This window comes from Ornithorhynchus anatinus, chromosome X1 (assembly GCF_004115215.2).
Source record: "Ornithorhynchus anatinus isolate Pmale09 chromosome X1, mOrnAna1.pri.v4, whole genome shotgun sequence".
Classification (NCBI taxonomy): Eukaryota; Metazoa; Chordata; class Mammalia; order Monotremata; family Ornithorhynchidae; genus Ornithorhynchus; species Ornithorhynchus anatinus.
In genome coordinates, this window is record NC_041749.1 from 26,030,451 (window position 1) to 26,055,140 (window position 24,690).

Here is a 24,690-nt window from a genome sequence, read left to right on the forward strand (position 1 = left end):
CAAAGATATACTTGGTGAATTATAGTGTACTGTCATTACCTTGTTACAAATAATAAAATGCATATACTGATCAATCCTTGTGAAAATACAGCCTCTGTGGTGAGTACTTCTGTAGACAACTCATATTCTTATAAAAAAAATGCACACTAGTTGAGCAACTCCTTCACTGGCTCTATGTTAAGAGCTGTCCTTAAGACAACCCTGCCTCAAGGAAAGGAATAAATGAAGATGATAGAATGAGTATTCTCTTAAAAATGCAAAATACCTGAATAAGAGATTAGGAAACACAATAAAGAAATAAACAGAAATAAAATATAGTGGTGCTAGAAAAATAAGCACAGGAAGTTAAAATTAATGTGGAAAGAAATGGAGAGTCAGTGGAGGTTTGTATTTAATAGGCTTAAAGTATTACCTTACCCTAAAAATTATGAATATTTAACCTATGATCTGTTTGATATGGTTCACTCCAAAGACATTGATTACAAGAAAACAGTTTGAAAAAACAGCAAATCCCAAATGGACCACAAGCATGTCACCATAGATTTGAGTGCAGCAATTTTATTGTAAAAGTCCACTGGTGTGTGTGTGTGCAGTTCCTTTATGAAAAGGTCTTCAAATACATTTGACAAGGAGCAGTTGATGATTAAGATTAGTTTACCTTTCTAAGCATGTGGATTTCCAAAACTATACAAACATTGGAAAACTATCTGACAGTCCATTACAGACTTAATTTGTATCATGACAACAATCATACATCTCTCAGCACTGAATCTGCCAACAACTCTCCTAAAGTTGACATTTTAAATCTTTGACAAAAAAATGAAACAAACTGTTGTATGTACATGTGCTTTAGGTTGCATAATTGAGCATCTCATAGGTATGATCAAAGGTTTTGAAAACCAGTCACTGAATGAGGTACAAGTTTTATTCAGGTGGGTTCGATGTCTAAATGAACTAACCTAACATAGTTGGTTTATTAGCAAAGACACTTTCCATTCCCTTTTCATTTTTAAGATTGGAAATTATATGTTAGCTATGATTTTGAGTGAATTATGAGAAAGACTGTCCAAAAAGCAGAAGAAATACAGATAGAAATCTAACCTAATGCATATAGGAGACATATATAATGTTCAAAATGAACATAAACATTGTCTAAAACAGATGTTATTTTCTGTAATGATTAATAAAGCCAAAGGTTTTTCAAACCATTCTGATTATTTTAAAGGGATCACCCCAGAAGCACCCTATGTGAAATGACTATTCTAGTTCAGATTCAATATAGAGGGAATCACAAGGAGCTTATGGACTGGTATCCTGCAGCAAATCTGGCAATGCAAAATCATTTCTATTGAGACCTAAGAGACAGGAAAAGAGGAAAAAAAACCAGCAAGCTCATACAATTACTTTATAAAGAAGAAGAGAATACATTAGCCGTCTTTTTTGTAGGTAGAATGTTTGAAGAATGTTATATATTGTTAGAATGTTTATATTATGTAAGGTATTTCAAGGTAAGGTGTAAGGTAAAGTGTCTTACAGAAAAGGTTAATTTAATCTTCATGCAGGAGGGAAAGGGCAGACATGATAAAAGAAATAATCTTTTTGATTTTAATCCACACATTTCAGTTACAACAGTTTAGCCCAAGACACAAAATAAAAGACAATACTTAATGGTACCCTTGCTTCATTTATTTTGGCCCCCAAATGATGCATGCACTACTCTTCAGCACTACAAGGAATTTAAATACTGTATTTACAACATATTACATGTGCTCTTAAAAGTTTAGCATGGTAACTTTCTACTTCAACTTGGGGGATTTAACAAGGAGGGATACTTGTCAAGCCTAGTAACATTTATTAGAAATGAGAGAACCCTTACAAGTTCCTGAATGGAATAAAGATTGACTCTACCTTTACTCCAAGTGAACACTTCATACATCCCTTTAAATTTCAGCATGTATTTTTCTGATGGAAGAGTCAAACTCCCCTACAGAGAAAAGTTCTCAATTTTCCCCCCTTTTGCTACACACGTATTTCTGTTCCAACTGATATAACTGCATGGTACTTGTTTGGTTTCATTTTATATATATATATATATATAGCTTTGAATCACAGGTTTCAAACATATTAAAATGGTAACGCTCAAATCACGATAACCAAAGGAGAGTTGGGGACAAACAATATGGTATGATCAGTATTACTGGCTTATTGGCACTAAAGAATTCAGAACATTTGAAAAGCGTGTCAGAGATTCTTTAAGTGGACTAAAAAAGGGAATCATTTCCCCATGGAATTCACCAAGTAAGGCCCATGTCACTGCTCCATTTCAGGTTTTAAAGGTAAAGGTAGGAGACCCAGTAAACCAGGTTGAACAAACAGAATGCGGTAGGAAAGAAGATCCGGGCATAGGAGTCCATTTTGGCAATGCGGATATGTATTCTTCCATGCCTCCATGCCCCTGTTCGGCAATCTTCAAAACAGCAGAAGAAACTGGCACAGTCCTTGCCATCAAGACACTCATATCCATACTCTTCATCTCGGTTTTGAAGGTGCGTGGCATTGTTCATTTGAATAGTAGCTGATCTGGGTCGAATGTCAATTGTTGGTGCCTACAGCAAATGAGGATGGATAAATGGAAGAGGAGAGAAAGAACCGTTGCAATGAGCAGTATGCAGAATTTGATCTAGAATGCAGTCTGTGTGGATGATGATTCTCCAGATAGGAAATCAAGGAATTGCTACAGCATTATGATCGACAATGGCAACTTTTAAATTATAAAAAGAGCACACTTACATATTTCATATTTTGAGCTAAGCAATGCAGCTTAAAATAATATTATAAAGCTAATGGCTATAGCAAGGAATCTGAATACCAAATAAACTAAAAGATTAAAAGGTTAAATTAAAATAGTAAATGGCACTTTATTTTCACTCAACTGGATTTGATGCAAAACTTGATAGATGGAGGCATCTTTAGGTTTTGCATGTGAGCAAAAATAAATATTAAAATGCAGATTTTTAAATAAAGACTGTGCCATGCTTGTAGGCAAATAACCTAGTCTATAAAAGTAAAAAGACCGCTTATGGCAATTCTATTAAAACTGTTCAGGACTTATAAAAGGTACTCAGATTTCTAACTCACTACTATGATATATTCCTTATATCCATGTAGCTCCGTATCTAACATTCATCATCTGTAAGCCTCAAAATGTCAGCCATGAATATCTACAAATGAATGAATACTTAAAATGAATGCTACTGAAGCAGCATGGCAAAAAGTTTGAGGAGCGCCAAGGTACAGACACTAGCATCAGTTAATACATGCTCCCCTATCAGTACTACTTGCCTAGTTGAAATATAGTTACAAAATTATGGAATTACTTCAGAATTACAGTTATTTAGTCTTAGTATTTGGACACTGAAGAAGTTCATCATAACATTTTGAAGTGAGCTTCTAAAATTCAAAAGGAAATCAATGTCCATCTGTATTTGAAAATTCGAATGGAACTAGCATTTAAAAACCAGGTAAGAGAACCTGATATGTTCATATTAAACCTTTCAAAATACTGACCTTTTCCATTGAATCTTATTAAAAAGTTGATTTGGAGGTCAGAGTGGAAGTTTGCTTCTCAATAAAGAATTTGCAAATGGGTTCGTTTTGAGTTCCAAAAGCCTTTATGGCTTTAGAGGAGCAATGAAATCTCATCTCAGAACAGGGACAAACAACATTTCAATTTTGTAGGTGTCCCTCTTATCTCTTTATGCTCTAACAATGCTAGCAGCTCTTGAATTTAAAACAAGATCAAAATCACTGTGCGCTGTTGTTTGTGCTGCTGAATCAACTCTAGAAATGTACTTTTAAATCTGTAGAACTTTCTACTTCTTTCATGTATTACCTGGAGTAGATTGCTTAAATGTCTACTAAAAAATTCCATTTAAGCATTAATAGTTAAATTCAGCAGTCGCATGCAGTGAATTTCCATTCCAAAAAATTATACCTTGAAGGAAAACATCCGAAGAAGCTTTTGTTTTGTAGACAGAAAAGAGAATCAAAATTTTAAAATGAAAAGAGAGAAAAGGAAGAGGAAATAAGATAAATTAAAGATTTATTTTCAAAATGTAGTAAGTAAAATGGAATAGAAAATATAAATAGAAAAGGGCAGTCCCTTAGTTATTGATACAATATATGATTGGGGTGGAAAAATCTCATTCTCAGTGATTCTAGTGAAATTTTGTCGAAACAACCATAACTGTACCCCGATAAGAAACAGTGATTGTAACAGGCATTTCCCTCCCAACTATGCCCAAGCCCAAAATGCTTTGGCATTTTGTGCATATTTAAGTGCATATGCATTAAGCACATATTTTCTGCAGTTTTCTATTCAATCTCTATATGATTCACTGTTGGTTTTTTTTTTTAAATCAAATTATTAATGTCAAATAATAACATAATTAGAATAAAATTGTAAGGAATTTTTTTTTCCATTAGCACCCCATTATTTCCATCTCTCCTTCATACATTAGTTTGATCATGTATGAACTGGGTACTTGATTTAATCAAACAATCAATTGATGCTATTTATGGAACACTTACTATGTGAGAGCACTGTACTAAGCACTTGGGAGAGTACAATACAACGGAATTAGTAGATACATTGCCTGCCCATGACTAGCTTGCGGTCTAGAGGGGGTGAAAGACAGTATGAATAAATAAATAATTTAGAATATCTAATTCAAAGGTATGTACATAAGTGCTGTGGGACTCTGGGTGGGGCAACTATTAAATGTCCAGATCCAAGTGCATAGAGGGCACAGAAGAAAGGTTGAGCTGATTAAAAGAGGGCCTAACTGGGGAAGGGCTCATAGAGGAGATGTGACCTTAATAGTGTTTTGAAGGTGGAGAGATTGGTGGTATGGTATATGCGGAGGGAGAAAGAGTCCCAGGCTAGGGGGAGGGTCTGCAGCAAGATAGACAAGATCGGGGCTCAGTGAATAAGATGGAGCTAGAAGAGTGGAATGTCTGGGCTTGGTTTAATAATAGATGAGTGATGTGAGATAGAATGGGCAAGCTGATTACTGGTTAAAAGCTAATGGTAAGGAGTTTCCGTTTGATGCAAAGGTGAATGGGCATCCAGTGTAGGTTCTTGAGGAGTGGGAAGACTTGAAATGAACATTTTTGTTGGTAAATGATCTGTGCAAGAGAGCGAAGTATGGACTGCATCGGGGAGAGACAGGAGGCCAGGAGATCAGTGAGGTAGCGGATTCAGTAGTCAAGTCGGATAGGACAAGCCTTGGATCTGCATGGTAGCAGTTTGGAGGGAGAAGGAAGGGCAGATTTTAGCAATGCTGTGAAGATAGAACTAACAAGATTTGGTGACAGATTAAATATGTGGGTGGAATGAGAAGGATGAGTTGAGGAAACACCAAGGTTATGGGTTTGTGAGATGGGAGAAGAGTGGGGTTGTCCGTTCCCAGGGGAAAATGCCCAATACATTTTGATTGTTTTCTGGAATTTTTGTAGTTTAGTTTTCTCAATCTCCTCTATTGTCTATAAACCTCTGGGTTGGAATCCAGGTATTTCATTTTTCTATATGGTAACATATTTTCAGCAATAACAAACCCTGCCGAGACAACAACAAGGGTATTTCCTGTGGATTTTTCAGTAACTGCATGAAGACCTGTTATCACATCAATGTTACTGTTAGCAGGTAATAGTGCAAGAAGTGTTAATAGAAACATCTTATTAGCCGAAGAAAGAAATTGGAAAGGGAGGAGGGAAAATGAGGAACAGCACAACAAAGAAAATAATCATGGAGAGGTAGAGAGAAAGAGTACAAAAAGGAGGGAGAATCTGCAAAGAGCAACAGCACATTTCATATTTTTGAAAACAAGTTAGCAAACTATACAGAGTACTGGGGTTATTATCTCCCTCAATCCACTTATAGAACCATATTTGAATATGATTTATTGTGATGCCAATCATTCTGGTCAGATAAAAAGACAGCAGGGCGTCTCCTAAGCCATGGATGAGGCCTACCATAATTTAATGCCCATGGAAAGACTTCTCATGGTCAATGGACCCACCTAGGACCAACTTGCTCCTAGAATTTGGAATAAATGGGGCTTTTCCCTATCATCTTCTTTCTCCCTCTGGACTAATTCATATTCTTATCACTTCCCAAGCCACAGTCTCACCTCTGAACCTTTGGTCAAAGCATTTCCCCATCCTACAATGCCCTCCTCTGTTAGGTCTATCAAACTAAATCTTCTTCCTACTTCAAAGTCTTTTGGGAAAGTCACATTTCCTGAATAATTTGCCTATTTTTCTTGTATGTCACCCACTCAGATTTCTTACCACGGATGTGTTTATGTTGATCTATTTCTTATTGATTGATTGATCTACTTGGATTTCAATTATTCATATCTACTTCCACCTACTTAGCTATTACCAATTAATGTCAGTTTCTCTTTCCCATTTTACTGCAAGTTCTTTCAGGATTGGGATCATGACTGCATACATTTGATATAGAATGTGCTTGTTAACATGGTCTCTTGCATTTTGTGCACAGGATGATCCACCTATTTAACTTATCAATTAATGCCACTTTCTCTTTCCCATTATACTGTAAGTTCTTTCAGGAAAGAGATCATATCAGCCTACATTTGGCATACAATGTGGTGTTAACATGGCATCTTCCATCTTGTGCACAGGCAAATAAAAAGAAGAAGTCCTCTTTTCTTTCCAGAGAGGCTTTTTAAAATAAAAAATAATGTGACATTACCAGCAGCCTGGTGAAACCTGGGCATGATGATTGGGGCCCTTAGTATACCTAGACCTGAGGGAAGAATATCCTTCCTGAACATGAAGGTACAGGGTTATAATGAGTTTCAAGAAGCTCAACAATGCTTGTATAGACCCCACCAACCAGATAACAATATTCAAAGAGTTCTCAAAGCAAATAAGATCCTTAGAGGGGCAAATTCTCTCCAATTTACACTCTCAATGGAAATCTGTCAGTCATGCTATTTCCCCTCACCTTAGGAATAAAATTCCAGTATCGCTATTACCATCACCATCACCATAGCAATTTGCATAAAATCTAAAAGTTCAACTAGGAATGCTACCTGGGAGAAAAGAGCTTTTTTTTTTTCTAAAGCAATGCTTCTCCCTGTCATCAGCGAACAGTTGTTCAGAAAATTCCGTGACAGTTGGACATATTTTATGGCTAGCAAACAAGTCCACCTGTTTCTGCTTGCTATCTGGAATGTCAACCATTTCATCTAATAATAATAATAATAATAGTAATGGTGATTTTTGTTAAGCACTTAATATGTGCCAAGCACTGTTCTAAGCGCTGGGGTAGATACAAGGTAATCACATGGGGCTCACAGTCTTAATCCCCAGATTAAGATGAGGGAACTAAGGCACAGAGAAGTTAAGTGACTTGCCCAGGGTCACACAGCAGACAAGTGGTGGAGTCGGGATTAGAACCCATGACCTCTGACTCCCAAGCTCATGCTCTTTCCTCTGAGCCATGATTACTTTACTATCCCAGTCCTGTCCCTGTTTTTCCACAGTTCCACTCACCTACCTCCTTCAGATTTGTGCCCCTCAGCTCCCTACATCCTCCTCTAGGTTAGTCACCCAAAACTCCCAAATCTGTTCCCTCTTTTGGTCTCAGGTTTAACCTGTAATCCTTACTACATCCATGAGTGTTCCTAATCAAGCAAAAACTCCTCACTATTGTCTTCAAAGCTCTCCATCACCTTGTCCATTCTTACCTCACCTCCCTTCTCTTCTTCTACGTCCCAGCCCACACACTCCACTCTTCTAATGCTAAACTTCTCACTGTGCCTCGTTCTCGCCTGTCCTGTCATCGCCCTTGGCCATGTCCTACCTCTGGCCTGGAATGTCCTCCCTCCTCAAATCCTCCAAACTAGAACACTTCCCCCATTCATAGCCCTACTGAAAGCTCACCTCCTCCAAGAGGCCTTCCCAGAATAAGCCCTCCTTTCCTCTGTTCTGCCTCCCATCCCCATCACCCCAACTCACACCCTTCGCTCTACCCACCCTCCCTACTCCACAGCACTTATGCATATATGTACATGTTTATAATTATAATTCTATTTATTTTTATGAATGATGTGCATATATCCATAAATCTATTTATTTATAATGATGCTATTGCCCATTTACTTGCTTTGATGTCTGTCTCCCCCCTTCTCGACTGTGAGCCCGTTGTGGGCAGGAATTGTCTCTATATGTTGCTGAATTGCACTTCCCAAGTGCTTAGTACACTACTCTGCACACATTAAGTGCTAAATAAATACCACTGAATGAATGAATGAATGAATGTTCCCTCCAACTACCTTGCCAGGAATACCCCAAATGGTGAAACATCAGGGATAACACTGGAATGGGGTGGATGGGGTAGAATGGAAGGGGAACACTGCCAGCTTACTCCCCTCCTAGTCTTTTCCCATGCCCATCACTAGGAGGGCCAGAGATGTGGATTGGAACAGAGCAGGCGAGGAAGGGGGCAAGTACAGGAATGGAAGGATGAGTTGAAGAACTCCAGGGTCCCTGTAGTAGGTTAGAGTTCCCAAGTCTGGGCTGTCTTAGAGTTAAAACAGTCTCTTGATATCAGGCAATAATCAGAGCAGGGATGGGGAACAGGAGGCTTGTGGAGGCACAGATTAAAAGAAGGTTGAAGGATTAGGGGTAGGGAGGTGGAGTGGTAAAATGTATAAACCCAAAACAAATTTTAATGACTTACCTGGATATCAGCTGGCAGTGACAAAGTGATTTACGGTGGGCAAGTCAGTGAGAGGAAATAATTTTTTTTTCATCGTCTACCCATTTAAAGTTCCCCTGTCTCATAGACCAACAGTATTGAGAAATCTTCCCTCCACTCCAGAGTTTCTGATCTCACAGTTATCCTCATTTTGAAACTTGATAATTTTGGAATCTATACACACCATTTGAGTTTGGTTCCAATAAAATGTGATTTTTGTTTGTTTCAAAGTAAAAGTCTATGGATATTGGTCTCAAATCAACCTTTGTGAATCCCCCTGAAGAGAGATGTTTGGGACTTGAATTTGGGCCCCAAATTCCAGTAATAGACAATGAAAGGACTATAGGCAAAAGCTAATGAGGCCTAATATATAAATAGAATATGGATAAATCATCTATCAGTGTGAAGACACAATTAGTGAAGACACAATCTATCAGTGTGAAGACACAATTAGTGAAGACACAATTGCCATAATCAACAGAGTGCATACTTTCATGAATATAATGCTTATATAATTTTATAATTTACAAAATACATTTCTTGAGGAGTTTGACCCTGAGAAATTGTCTCTAATGACTGAAAGAATCTTGTATTACTTTTGTATAGCTGGCCCAAGTTACTAGCAAGAACCGCAATTTCAGTGTGGCCTTGAATAGCACAACTAAAACGTACATTAAAAAGCTGATGACCTTAGAGTAAATTGATACATACTGGATTTTTCTTCTTTTTGTCTTTATCTTTACTTGGTTTTCGGTTGCTGACGAAGTAATGCAGGGTGCCATATTCCACCAGGGCGGAGAAAACAAAAATAAAGCAAACCGACACAAAAAGATCCATTGCTGTCACATAGGAGACCTTGGGGAGAGATTTACGGGCAATTGTACTTAGTGTAGTCATTGTCAGGACAGTTGTAATACCTGGTAAGAAGACAGAATTGGGGGAAAAAAATTACACATATGGACAAAGGAATTTTGTCATCAAGCTCTTGTTGACTCGTTCCCAGGATGCCGTAAGGGCTAATTTATAGTGAGATTCTTGCAGAGCAAGTCATTGTTAGAAAGGGATACATGGATTAAGGAAAGTTCTCAATATGTCAGGAACTTGGTTTAGAGTGTATGTATGCTAATCTTATGAGTGAAATGGATGTCGTCACCTATACTGAATTCACAGGAAACAAATCAACCAGCCACCATCAGTGAATTCATTCGTTCAATCATATTTATTGAGCACTTACTGTGTGCAAAGCACTGTACTAAGTGCTTGGGTGAGTACAATATAACAATAAACTGACACATTCCCTGCCCACAATGAGCTTAGAATCCAGAGGCCAGCTCACAGTCTAGAGATGCCATGGACTGAGGCTGCATCTATAAAAAATATCAGCATATGCAAAATAACACTGAGTAAATCACATTAATACTGTGAAATTCCATTTCTGGTATTTTATAACCATACTAGAAAATGTAAAATGCCTATTTACATTTTAAGCCAGTGGTTAGTGCATATCAGATTCTGAGATTTGCTATGCTGGGCTTTGTGATTCATTTCTCCTTTAAAAAAATAAAAACAACTACCTCTAATTATTATATTCCCACCATGCTGCTCACAGCCTTTTAAGCTGGCAAGTCATAATCTTTAACACCTGGCAAACAAGCGGGACCCCCGTCATTCCTAGCAGGACTCTGTTAAAGAGGTTTAATAGATGAAGTAGAACCAGCAGATAGAACTTTCATTCAGTCAGTCATTCAATCGTATTTGTTCAGTGCTTACTGTGTGCAGAGCACTGTACTAAATTTTTGGGAAAGTACAATACAACAGTAAAGAGTGACAATCCCACACACATCGAGCTCACAGTCTAGTCGGGGGGGGGGGGGGCGGGGGGGAGACAGACATCAATGTAAATAAGCAGATATCAATACAAATAAATAAAATTACAGATATATACATAAGGTCTGTGGGGCTGGGAGGTGGAGAAGAACCAAAGGAGCAAGTCAGGGCAACACAGAAAAGAGTGGAAGATGAGGAAAAGTGAGGCTTTGCCTGGGAAGGCCTCTTGGTTACTTAGAAATATAAACTGAAATTTTGGAAAACTCACAAGGGAAGTTATTTTCATTTTTACTTACTAGCCCTTCCTTATCACTCACCTGCTATTTCTCAATATGATGTTTCCTGCTGATTCTCTAAATCCATTTTCTGGGCATATGCCACTGACCCCATTACCTCTCACCTCTTCAAGGTCATTGCCTCTCACCCTCTTCTCCCTCTCTCGCTGCTACTCGGAGCCTCTTCCTCTGTCTGTTTCTTCCCTCTACCTCCAAACATAATCAAGACTTCCCCATCATAAAAAGCATCTCTCTCTCTACCTCATAGGCCCCTGTCTCACTACTGCCCTACCGCTGTATGCTTTCATTGCTAGTCAAACTCCCAGAATGGTTAATTATGCCCGCTGTGTTGGAGCCACCAGTGCCAACTCAGAACCTATATAAGGAAACCAAACATCAAGATTCCTGTCTGTCTCTCCAGGCAGAAAGTCTGATGGTTAATTTCCTTACTCTATTTTAGCACCTCATGGTTTTTTAGCTTGACAGCTGCTAGTTATGATTTTCTACCCCTTCTTAGTCCTTTTCTATTTCTTTCATTTCTCTTTTAAATCTCCTGGAGTTTTGGAGGCACAGAAGAAGAGAAAGGAGAGATGAGATTAAAGATGGAGAGCAAAGAAAATATGAAAATCTTGTCTGTCCCAGAATGAAAGAGAAAAAAACAGAGAGAGGGGAATAATGAAACAAGACAACCAGAGAAATAAAATACCTCGAGGGAAAAGGAGAGAAACAAATGGAGGAGTTAGAAAACAAAAGCTATCCCACTTCTACAATTCAAAATGCCTCTGCTGCTCACCTGTTGTTCTTAATTTATATGATTGCTTAAACCACCCTATTCTAGGTGATCTTTGTACATAGTTCAGTGGTTCAAAAATCTTCCACAAGTCACAACTTAATGAAATACTTAATTTCATAATTTGTTGGTGAAATGGACACTACTTTTGTACCATCTTCACAAGTATATAATGAGTTCTATACCTAAAGTGGGTCTAGACATCCTGAGGAAACTCAGTAAATGCTTCTGATGATGATGAAGGAGGAATTAGAAAAGGAGTGATTTGATTAATTGAACCTATCCTCCTTCCTAAGCTCGTTTGTATTTTAGAAACCTGCATTTTGCATAGTTGTGTGTTGCATTCCTGCCTGACAATCTGTCTCTCAATTTCAGTAAAGATGTTGGGGCACCTTTCACCATATCTGCAAGATCATTCTATCTTTGTATGCAGCAGTATCAAGAGTTTTCAGAATCAAACTAGTGGAATCTGCCTCCTGATTCATCCTTGAGAAAATTCATAAAGCAATGCTTATCTGGGACTGTCAATAAATCAAGAAAGTGTATTTATTATGCACTTACTAGATATAGAGTACTGTGTTAAGTGCTTGGAAGAGTAAAATAGGGAAAGTGGACACAATCCCTGCCCTAAAAGGACTTTATAATAATAATAATATAATTATAGTACTTGTTAAGCACTTACTATGTGCCAAGTACTGTTCTAACCACTGGAAGCATATTGGGTTGGGCACAGTCCCTGTCCCATATGGGGCTTACATCTTAATCCCCACTATATAGATGAAGCAACTGAGGCACAGAGAAGTTCAGTGACTTGTCCAAGATAACTCAGCAGATATGTGGCAGAACTGGAATTAGAACCCAGGTCCTGCTGACTTTCAGGCCAGAGCTCTATCTCCTAAGCCACACTGGAGAGACAGAACTAAAAGGAATTATAGGTAGGGAGAATAAATTGAGTATAAAAAATATATACATAAATATTAAGGGAGGGACATGAGCTGTTAGTCTCCAAATGGTTATGTGATGCAGAATTTCTGAAGTGACAGGAGCTGAAGGTAATAGGATGGGGATTCTAATTAGAATATAATTAGAACTAACAATTTTATATTCTGTAAGTATTAACCTAAGTTTCCTCTTTTTATTTCACTTTAACTGTTCCAGTGTAATTGACATACAATCGGTGGAAGTGACGATCAATATTAAACAGAATATAGTGTTCTTTTAATTTGACATGAAATAATTTAGGTGAAAAAAAAATTGCTCCATACACATTTTATATTGTAGAAAGGGAAGAGAAAGATCAGTTTGCAATTGATCCTGGGGTCTTAGAGTCAATAGGATCTTTTTTAAAATGCACTGTTATGAATTCTAAGATTCCGCCTGCAATGCAAAGGGAACAAAATAGATGCTAATCACATCTCATGTGTGGGATAATGGCATTTATAGTTTACTTGCTGCTTCATTACTTTATATATGATAAATTACTTATTCATTTATATTAATGCCTATCTCCCCCTCTAGACTGTAAGCTCATTATGGGCAGGGCACATGTCTGCTAACTCTGGTGTATTGTACCTTCCAAAGCAGTGTAGCCTGCTGCATATAGAAAATGTTCAGTAAATACCAGTGACATTCCCTGCCCATAATGAGCTTAGAGGAAGTAGCTGATATCTAGGAAGAGCAGACCTGAAAGAGCTAGAAACAGTCTTTCTAGAATCTAGAATTAGCTTTTTCCCAGTGCTTCTCAGCTTGCAGCTCTGTATTTCAGTAAATCAATGGGATTTACTGTGTGCAGAGTGCACTCTACTAAGCATTTGGTAGAATTCAACACAACAGAGTTGTACAAACATTCTTTCCCAGTGGAGCTTACAGTTTAGAGGGGGAGACAAATATTATTAATATAAATAAATAAATTACATGCATATACAGAGAAGTGCTGTGAGGCTGAGGGTAGGACAAGTACTAAATGTCCAAAAGTTATGGATGGCATAGTGGATAGAGCATGGGCCTGGGAGTCAGAAGGTCATGGGTTCTAATCCCGCATCTGCCACTTGTCTGCTGTGTGACCTTGAGCATGTCACTTCACTTCTCTGTGCCTCAGTTGTCTCATCTGTAAAATGGAGATTCAGTCTGTGAGCCTCACATGGCACAAGGACTTTGTCCAATCCGATTTGCTTATATCCACTCCAGCGCTTAGCAAAGTGCCTGACACATAGTGAGCACTTAAATATCACTGTTATTATTATTATTAGAAGAGAAAGGGATCTGGGGAAAGGGGCGCTTGACTGATCAAGCCTAGGCCTCTTGGAGGAGATGTGACCTTCAGAAGTCTTTGAAGTTGGGGAGAGTATACCCAATCTGAGAGTGGAAATGGGCTGACTAAAAGCAGCTACACATGGGAGTTGAAAAGTGGTGTCTTGGTAGACATGTTTCAAGTGAAGTATAACCTCCACACGATACCATAACAACTGGCTTTTAGGCAAACTACTGGGGCAGCCAGAGCAGTATAGAGTGTAAAAATATAGAAAAGGGGGATTATTTTTCAGAACCTTTTTAGAAAATTATGAAGCTAGTAGGCAAAACTGAAAACAGCACCATATACCAAACAGCAAATTGGTCAGTCAAGTGAGGATAATTTTTGCATACATATAATGTGACAATAATCCTGTGTCTTTTTCACCAATCCATGTTTAGGTAAAATTTGGGATCAAGGTTCTATATATCTGTGTGTGTAATTACTTTCTCTAAAATGTTTTATTTCAATGGCCTCTTTGTTGGGAAATGTCTTCTTTCATCCAAGACAGAAGCACATTCAAGAAGTATAAAGATCAGTAAATTAAATCTGGATATTGAACACAAATAATAATAATGATAATATTTGTTATGCACTTACTATGTGCCAAGCACTGTTCTAAGTCTGGGGTAGATACAAGGTAATCAGGTTGTCCCACATGGCACTCACAGTCTTAATCCCCATTTTACAGATGAGGTAACTGAGGCACAGAGAAGTTAAGTGACTTGTCCAAAGTTACACAGCTGACAAGTGGCAGGGCTGGGATTAGAACCCACGATCTCTGACTCCCAAGCCAGTGCTCTTTCCACTAAGCTATTCTGCTTCTCTAAATCAAAATGAATCATTTCACAAAGAAGTTGCCTGATGCTGACAACCCTGTTTCCTCTTCACAGAGTTAATAATTAGGATGTCAATACAGTTAAAATTAAGGCTAGGTTTACAAGCATTTTTTTTAGCATCTGCACTTGAAAACTGAATGGCAGCATTTTGTATGTGAGGAAAAAAGCTTGTTGAAACTATAGCTTTTAATATCAGAAAGTTTAGCCCTGGAGCCTGGAGTGTTTCCTTTCATCTGATGAAGAAAGAAATGTAATACAAAGGAAAAATACGAGAGTATACAATATTTCAATCTGAGTTGTGTAGAAAAGTTAAATATTTAATTAAATGAAAACCTTATTTTGTCTCAAAATGGTTGTGTTAGGAGTTTGAAACACAGACAATGTGTTTAAATAAGTCTATTTTCCTTAGAAAATTATAAGCTTAAAACATGGAAAAATTGTATCTTGCTTACTTTTATATTTGTAACATGGATCAGGATATGGGGTCTATGAAAACCCATTTGGGTTACAATTGGAAGAAAGTAATATTCACAGAGGCTTTGTTCACAGCCTATATAGAAGATTATAGCACCCAAAAAAAAAAAAATCTCACCTAAAGAGGTTCTGGCAGGAACTGCATCCTTGTTGATCCAGAAAGATACCCAGGATAGCACAACAATTAGTGTGCAAGGGATGTAAGTTTGGATAGTGAAATAACCCATTCTTCGGCTCAGATCAAAGTAAACTGACATTACTACATAATCACCTGAAAAAAACACAAGCAGAATTATTTTAATTCTTCTAAAAACAGGGTTTGAAAACGTTTCACTTTCCAAACAGCACACAATGAATGCAGTAGCAAACTTGAAAGTGTTTATTCATCATCTGTACCCATCAGTGGCATTTACTGAGCAGTTACTGTGTGCAGTGCGTTGTGCTAAGCACTTGGGAGAGTCATGTGCATAGAATTTGTACCAGACATACATCTTCGAATGTTATTGTCTATGTTGTTAATGTTTTTTGGTTGAACCTGTATATTATTTCTTTCCTCATATGTTCATTCCTAATTCACCCCACGCCTTTAAATTCTGTGACAATGCATATTATTATCCTTATATAATTCTGTGCAGAAAGCAATGTTAAAATATGATGATAATGATAATAACAATATTAATGTTCAGTTGTTATATCTCCTTTAGGAGGCTTTAAATAATATAAGCCATAAATAAGCTATATTTCCCTTTATATGAGAAATATTTGAATTGTAGTTTCCTCTGTCATTTTAGAAGTATTGAAGTAGCAATATTTATTAGAAAATATGGATTTCAGTTCATTAAACCCACTATTCCCTTTCTTTTTGACTTTTATAGATTTTGCTTGTCATAAAAATTTTAAATGATATCATTGGATGTGAAGAATACACACCTCTCCTTGCATAATCACACATTCGAAGGTTCTATACAGCCAGGATAAACAACTATGCCATCCCAAACAACATATTATTTTACTCATACTGACTTAAAGATTTGAACAGACATTGCCTTTACTTATCTGCAAGGTTTCCTACTTCAAATGTAGATCCATTTATCCATTCCACAATTAGGGCTTAATTATTCACCTATGAAACTAATGAGCACTGACTTGAATTATTTCAGAGGTACTTCATTTTATCAATCAATTATATTTATTACATGCTCACTGTGTTCAAAGCACTGCACTAAGCTCTTGGAAGAGTACAGTGCGACTGAGTTGGAAGACACATTCCCTGCCAAAAGCGAGCTCAAGTCTAGATAAGGAAACAGATATCGATATAAATGAATGAATTATAGATATGTACACAATTGCAGTCAGGCTGAAGGAGAGGTGAATCAGGCTGACACAGAAGGGAATGGGAAAAGAGGAAAAGAGGGCTTGATCAGGGAAAGTGTGAGGTCTGGGTTGTAATCGGAGAGCACTGAGGTGCAATAGGAAGGGGCAAGATGATTGAGTGCTTTAAAATTGATGGTAAGGAGTTTCTGTTTGATATTAAGGTGCATGGGCACCACTGGTGATTCTTGAGGAGTGAGGAAGAATGCACGGAATGTTCTGTAGAAAAATCATCTGGGCAGCAGAGTGAACTCTGGACTGGAGCAGGGAGAGTCAGGAGGCAGGGAGGTCAGCAAGGAGGCTGATATAGTAATCAAGGCAGGATAGGACAAGTGCTTGGATTACCACGGTAACAGTTTGGGTGGAGAGGAAAGGACAGATTTTAGCAAAGTTTTGAAGGTTAAACTGACAAGATTTAGTGATAGATTGATTATGTGAGTTGAATGAGAGAGAGAAGAGTCTAGGATAATTACAAGGTTATAGGCTTGAGAGACAGGAAAGATGGTGGTGCTGTCTACAGTGATGGGGAAATCAGGGAAGGACAGAGTTTGGGTGGGAAAATGAAGTGTTGTCTTTGGGACATATTAGGTTTGAGGTATGGTCAGGGCATCCAAGTAGCAATGTCTTGGAGGCAGGAGGAAATGTGAGACTGCAGAAAGGGAGGAAAGAAGGGCTGGATACGTAGATTTGGGTACCGTCTGAATAGTTGAAGCCATGGGAAAAAATGAGTGAATAGAACATGGGCCTGGGAGACGGAAGGATCTGAGTTCTACTATTGGCTCTGCCATTTGTCTATTGTGTGACCTTGGGCAAATCATTTCATTTCTCTGTGCCTCCATTATCTTAACTGTGAAGTGGGGGATAAAGATTGTAAGTCCCTTGTGGGACAGGGACTGGGTCCAAACTGATTTGCTTTTATCTATCTGAGTGCTTTTCACAGTGTCTTGCACATAGGAAGTGCTTAACGAACATACAATTATTAATAGAAGGGGGCCCAGAACTTAGCCGTGAGACACTTCCACAGTTAGAGAATGAGAGGCAGAGAAGGAGCCTGTAAAAGAGATTGGAAATGCGTTTTTAAAATTCAAAAGTTAATATTACTACTTATATACCTACGAAGCTATTTTTCCTAAACAGAATTGGGCAACTGGCAAGCTAAACTTGATGTTTACCCAGTAATAGCACAAGGTGAAAGCTTTAATTTGGAAAGGCAGCACCACGTTAGAAGGAGATAAATTCTTCAATCAGAAATTGTCCAGCCGGAAACAGTGTGCACCCACGGCAGAAACATGAACATTAGAGAGAGAAATTCTTTGGAATTCATTTTGCATGCTAAGTGGATTTTAGTTAATCTTCCAAAGTTATTTGTAACCCTCAGATATTAAACAACCTTGATTTTTAGTTCAAAGTAAAAAAGTCAATGCAAGAGCTCAACTCTTTCTAACAGCAAAAGATGTTTTTTTTTTTTCCACAAACTATCTCTTCTCCCTATTTTTTCCACTAAATAAGACCTGAAGGAGATCTTTTTTAATTTTATTTAGGCAGAGGAGGGAATGGCAGAAAAAAGAGAATTTATGACATAGTAATTCTTGCTAATGTGAGAATCTTTTAAATGTATTGAATTACACAGGATATCCTTGGGTTCATCAGAAATGCTTATTGAAATGGAATTTATAAGAAGTCTTTCATTTTTCAATATAACCAAGTTGGAAAAACAGAATATCACTAAGTATAACAAATTATAGCATTTAAAAAGACAACCAAATAAAATTGATATTGTGGCATAGGCCAGAAGTCACTCTTCCTCACCAGACAACATCTCAAAAGGATTTGTGATAATCATGCCAAATTTATCTAAGGAATTAGAAGAATAGTTTTCTTTGTGAGGATGGGGGAGAGCAGAATGGAGAGCCCTATCAGTCAGGGTCATTGGTCAGTGCTGCCAATTTAAGGTCACCTACTTCTTTACAAATAGCTGTATTTTAGGTATCAATCTCATCTCTCCATGGAAAACCCAGACTGACAGAACCTGTCCCAGTCCTAGCAGAGCAGCAATGTGGCTTATGCATGGAAAACCCAGACTGACAGAACCTGTCCCAGTCCTAGCAGAGCAGCAGTGTGGCTTATTCATTCATTCAGTCATATTTATTAAGCGCTTACTGTGTGCAAAGCACTGTACTAAGCAGTGGTTTAGTGGATAAAGTCTAGGCCTGAGGACTTTTAGGATCTGGGTTGTAATCCTAACGCCACTTTTTATCTGCTATGTGACCTTGGGCAAACACTACACTTTTCTATGTATGTTACCTCATCTGTAAAATGTAGACAAGATTTTGAGCCCCATGGGGGACATGGACCATATCCAACCTAATTATCTTCTGTCTATCCCAGGCTTTTGAACTGTAGCCGGCACATAATAAATGTTTAACAAATACCACAAGAAAAGAACTATTAAGATAAGTTTTGCCCTAGGATCCAGCGACACGGTTATGTTTACCCAGGCAATATGCAGCAGAGATAGCTCAAAAACAGAAATGAGGCAACTAGGAGGAAAGTGATTTACTTAGTTTGGTTTTTCTATTATGCGAATTGGCCAACAATAAATCAATCATATTTATTGAGTGCTTGCTGTGTGCAGAGTGCTGTACTAAATGCTTTGGAGACTATAATAGAGCAGAGTTAGTAGGCCTGTTTCCTGCCTGTAGCACTCAACTTATTGTTCACTTTGCCCATGGAGACAAACTCTCTGACTTTCACATTCTGGCTACCCAAACCCATCAATCAAAATAATCACTGCTGGATAATTACCTTTTAAAGAGGAATCTCAAACTTTCTATGTCCTAGTTACATTTACTTTTGGTTCCTCTAAATTACAAAATTTATATTCTTGGGCTATAAATAGGGTATACATGGTTAAAGAGTTACTAATTGTTCTGAAATATCTATAACCATATTATCTCACTGATCACATAGTTTTATGCAATCGTACTGACAGATGGGCCAATTGGGTCAAAAAATCCAATCCCACCAATTCAGTGACAGTAATTCTTCAGTTTCTCAGGGTTCAAGTAGCAAATGAGGATAGCCGGTAGTTAGTTAGTGTCAAACTTGATATCTTTATGTATCTGAAGTAATGGCATTTAAAAAATCAGTTGTGTTCTTGACTTGATGTGCTGTAGAGTGTGGTAGACATAAGCTTTTTGAGAGCTGGCACTTACCAGTGTGCAAAGATTTTGCTTTAGGTAACTAAAGGTTACTTAAACTAAGAATACTCACAATGCAAGCTCTGTGCTAATTAAATAACTTTAGTGGAGCTGAGCAAATACTGGTCATGCTCTGAAATGATCTCCCTTGAGGGCCAGGTGTTTCCAAGCTTTTATAGCAGTGAAGATAAGAGGGTGAAGACAGGGTGTGAAATACTGGAAGGGATGGTACAATCTCCAGTGGGACCCATAGCCAGGTCACCAAATCTCCCTGAGCCTTCTTTCCTTCACTTTAAAAATGCGGATACTTCTACAGACTGGTAACTTCCTCCCAGGAATGTTTCAAGATTAACTTGATTTGTTCACATCCTCAAAAAGCATCTTGATCTCCTCATTGAGCATTTTTCCTCCTCAGGCTGGAAGGTGTTTCATGAATTTTTCCCCTATTTCCACCTGAAGGGTTTATTTTCTATACCTTGGTGATCTATTGATTCGCAAGGGAATCCTAACAAGGTAAATATTTTGTACTGCCTTTGTCCAGAACTTTTTACTTGCCTCCAGGGCAGTCTACTATAGGAAACACTCATGAAAATAACCACGCTCTTGCCAACGTGTTTCCTTTGCTGCTGCTACTAATCATTCCATATTTTTCCCCTATCACAAACATATTTGCCTCTGCCTAAACTCACTCCTCCTGAAGGACCCTCAGGAGCAGCCCTGAAAGCAGCAGCAGCGGGGAAGCAGGGCTCCTGGCTGTTAGCTTCCAACCTGTTTAAAAATAAAAAACCTAATCAAAATGGTAAGTAGTCTTTAGATTACCCAAGAGGCTTCAAGGTGAACCCACTATTTTTATACATCATCACCGAGATATGTAAAAGCAGGAGCAAAACCTATTCTATGCAGGTCAGAAAATTATGCTAGCACTGCTTCAACAGGACCAAGTGTCTCTTATAGAAGCATCCATGCTGAGTGTTCTTTACCCTCGGGACACCTTCACAACCTGATTTTCAAAATAAAAACCCTCCAAATGTCACAGTCACATTTTGCAGTGAACATTTAAATTCCCTACTGGAAGTTCATGTCAAAAGCTCAACATGCTGGCAGTAGGTTCCCTGAAGAACCAAAGCCTCACGTTATTGCTACAAATGCTACCAGGATCAGGACAATAAGATGAGCTTTGGGGAATAAAAAGCATAAAATAAAAATCTGAATTGTTTTAAATGGAAGCTCTTTTATGGAGAAATAATAAGATGAAATCACATTAACTACAGTAAGATGCAGAAAGACAGGAATGTCAGAAAATTATGCAGATAATGCAGACTCGAAATTGCACATCTGGGATCCAAGTTTCTGGATTTCATGGCCAAAATAATCTTTGCATTTTTAACCTCAACATTTCTTCATGCCTCTAAAACCTTCAATGCTTATGCATTTATTTCCTCACCAAGCAGAAGCTCTTATCCATCAAACAGTTTTCTCTCCTACTTAACCATCAATGCTCTTTCCACTATACCCCAGCTTGTATGCACCATTCTTCTCAAACTAACCTAATTATGTGTTCATTCTTCCTCTGCTGTTGTATATACTCCTGTCTGCTGGGGCTTTCCTCCCTTTTCAAATCCTATCAATCATCAAAAATCATATTTATTGAGTGTTTCTTGCGTGTAGCATACTGTACCAACCACAACTCTCTCCATCTCCAAAGGCCTTCTGAAATCACAATTCTTTGAGAAGGCCTTCCCTGATTAATTTCATAATCCTACCCCAGTATCCATCTTAGTACTTCTGGGCCACCTATACACAACTTCCTGTAGTATTTATGCACATAGGTTGCATATCTTATAATTTAAGCATTAATTCGTGTACATATATAATTTTCCTCTTTCTCCTATCTATACATTATTTAAGAGTCTGTCTGAGGAGGACATGCCCTACTGGAAAGATCAGAGATTGTGGTTCTAATCCCACTCCGCCACTTGTCTGCTGTGTGACTTTGGGCAAGTCACTTAACTTCTCTGGGCATCAGTTACTGCATCTGTAAAATGGGGATTAAGACTGTGAGCCCCAGATTGGACAACCTGATTACCTATCCCAGTGCTTAAAAAAGTGGTTGGCACATAGTAACCGCTTAATAAACACCATTATTATCATTATTATTATTATCATGGTTTGGGAAGTCAGAGGACCTGAGTTCTATTCCTGACTAGGCCGCTTGCTAGCTTTATGATGTTGGGCTAGTCATGTTAATTCTCTGGGCCTCAATGTCATATCTGCTCTTTCTCCTACTTACACTGTAAGGTTTAGGGACTGTGTCTGATCTGATTATCTTGTGTCTACCCTAGTGCTTATTACAGTGTTTTGTACATAGTATAAGTACTTGACAAACACCAAAGTTATTGCTATTATCATCATTATTATCATTTATAAAAAAATGATCATAGGGGTGAAATATGGACTGGAGTGGGGAGAAACTGGAGACAGAGTGGTCAGCAGAAGGCTGATGCAATAGTCAAGGTGGAATATGATAAGTGCTTGGACCAGCACGATAGCAGTTTATATGGCAATATAAGGGTTTGCCTTAGAGATGTGAAGGTAGAGTGACCAGTATTTGATTTTGGACTAAATGTGTGGGTTGAATGAGAGAGATTACTCAAGGATAATGCCAAGATTAAGGATGAGAGAGTCAGAGAGTATAGTGGAGCTGTCTACAGTGATGGGAATATCTGGGGGAAGGACTGAGGAAATGAGGAGTTCAGATTTAGACATGTTAAATTTGAGGTGCTGATGATTCAGAGATGACCTGAAAGCAGGAGGAAATATGAGACTGCGGAGAAGGACAGAGGTCAGGGCTGAATTGGCAGTTGATGGTGTGGGAGTAAATGAGTAAATTAATTAATTAATTCTCGCAGCGTGGCGCAGTGGAAAGAGCACGGGCTTTGGAGTCAGGGCTCAAGAGTTCGAATCCCAGCTCTGCCACTTGTCGGCTGTGTGACTGTGGGCAAGTCACTTAACTACTCTGTGCCTCAGTTCCCTCATCTGTAAAATGGGGATTAAGACTGTGAGCCCCACGTGGGACAACCTGATTCCCCTATGTCTACCCCAGCGCTTAGAACAGTGCTTGGCACATAGTAAGCGCTTAACAAATACCAACATTATTGAGAAGCAGCGTGGCTCAGTGGAAAGAGCACGGGCTTTGGAGTCAGGGCTCATGAGTTCGAATCCCAGATCTGCCACTTGTCAGCTGTGTGACTGTGGGCAAGTCACTTAACTTCTCTGTGCCTCAGTTCCCTCATCTGTAAAATGGGGATTAAGACTGTGAGCCCCACGTGGGACAACCTGATTCCCCTGTGTCTACCCCAGCGCTTAGAACAGTGCTCGGCACATAGTAAACGCTTAACAAATACCAACATTATATAATACAGTCTCAATTCCTTTGAACTATAATAAGAGCATGATCGTATTCTGGGCTTGACGGGCCTATCAAATACCAGGAAAATCCTGGTGGGTTCATGCAAATACGGGAGATTCTAAGATGCATTTGGCTCTGAGAGGTTCCTTACTTGATTAGAGGTGAGTGTAAAGATGAAGCCACTTACAGCCAGATTGGAGAATGGCAGATGGAAATGGAGGAAGACTTTATTTTTCACATCTTTTCACTTTTACCCAAGACTCCTACTCCTTCCTCAAGGATTCAACTCTGAGCCAGTCTGGCAGCTTGCACTGGGAAAACTAGCAATGGAGGTGGCCAAGTCAAACTGCTTGATAAAGGCAATTCTTCGTATCACCTCAAGCAATTCTTAATGATTTCTGTTCATCTGTTTGTTACTGGGTTCAGAAATTTGGGATCCGATAAAAATCTTTAACACTGTGTTCAAGAGAAGATTGTCCCTTGCTGTGCACTTTCCTATCCACAATACTGGGTTTTGTTTGTTTCTCAACATCACTTTTCCTGAAGCATTTAGCCTAAAGAAAATCAATCAGTAGTATTTATTGAGTGCTCACTGTGCACAGAACACTTTACTCAGCACTGGCAGAGAACAAATACAACAGAGTTGGTAGACACATTTGCTGCCCACCATGAAAATCTGGGCAGGGAACCATCTAGACCACAGAACAGGGTAAAGTATTTCCTAACTCTCTATAGTTTCCTTTATCACAAAATACTGCTCAACACAGAGTTAAGCCTATATCCCTGCACATTTTTAATGTACTTACCAACATGGTGTCTCAAGGAATTAAATTTCCTTGATCATTATGAATGTTGCTTTGTTAATACAAACATATGATTTGCACATAAAATATTCGTAATGAAAACATTTAGGCTAAATGGCTCCTAATTTTATTCAAGAGGGGAAACATCTACTGCCTCTTGATTTAGTTCTTTTTTAAATGCAAATACCCCGGTTTATGTGAACTATATTGATGAAAATCTTGATGAATGGTATTTATTGGCATGTGTGAAAAGGCTACCTGTGGTGCCTTGGGGCACTGGTATAATGTAATCAGACTTGTCCCCATGTTTGCACAGTCAACAATATATCTCAAATCCATAACAACCGTAATTCACTCCAATTATTATAATAAGTAGGTCACAGATTTGTGATGATAAAATTATGCTTTCCTTTTGTTCAACTCTGGTTACAAAGTGCTGACTAATTATACATCAGCATTGAAAGTGTAGTTATTGGTGACAATATAATATTCTTTATGCATAGCTTCCCCTATTATACCATAGTATTGTGACACCAGCAGGTCTGCTAATTAGCCTTGTTCCCAAAAGCCAGTAATATATATATATTTTTTGTGCTTTAGGAGCAATTCTGAGCTATGCAC

The 24,690-nt window shown here is 38.3% G+C and overlaps 1 protein-coding gene across 3 annotated transcripts in view; it reads right to left on the minus strand.

The window, feature by feature from the left end:
• Positions 1 to 532: 532 nt before the first annotated feature.
• GABRG2 (gamma-aminobutyric acid type A receptor subunit gamma2) overlaps positions 533 to 24,690 on the minus strand; it is a 95,673-nt gene continuing 71,515 nt past the window's right edge. For 2 of the 3 annotated variants that reach the window (XM_029052221.2, XM_029052223.2), the window contains exons 7-10: positions 15,405 to 15,557; positions 9,503 to 9,708; positions 3,995 to 4,018; positions 533 to 2,606 (exon numbers count right to left, since the gene is read on the minus strand). In XM_029052221.2, coding sequence (XP_028908054.1) covers positions 2,331 to 2,606; positions 3,995 to 4,018; positions 9,503 to 9,708; positions 15,405 to 15,557 — 659 coding nt within the window. In that variant the 3' untranslated portion in view covers positions 533 to 2,330. The remainder of the gene's footprint in view (positions 2,607 to 3,994; positions 4,019 to 9,502; positions 9,709 to 15,404; positions 15,558 to 24,690) is intronic. The other variant, XM_029052222.2, reaches the window with a different exon arrangement.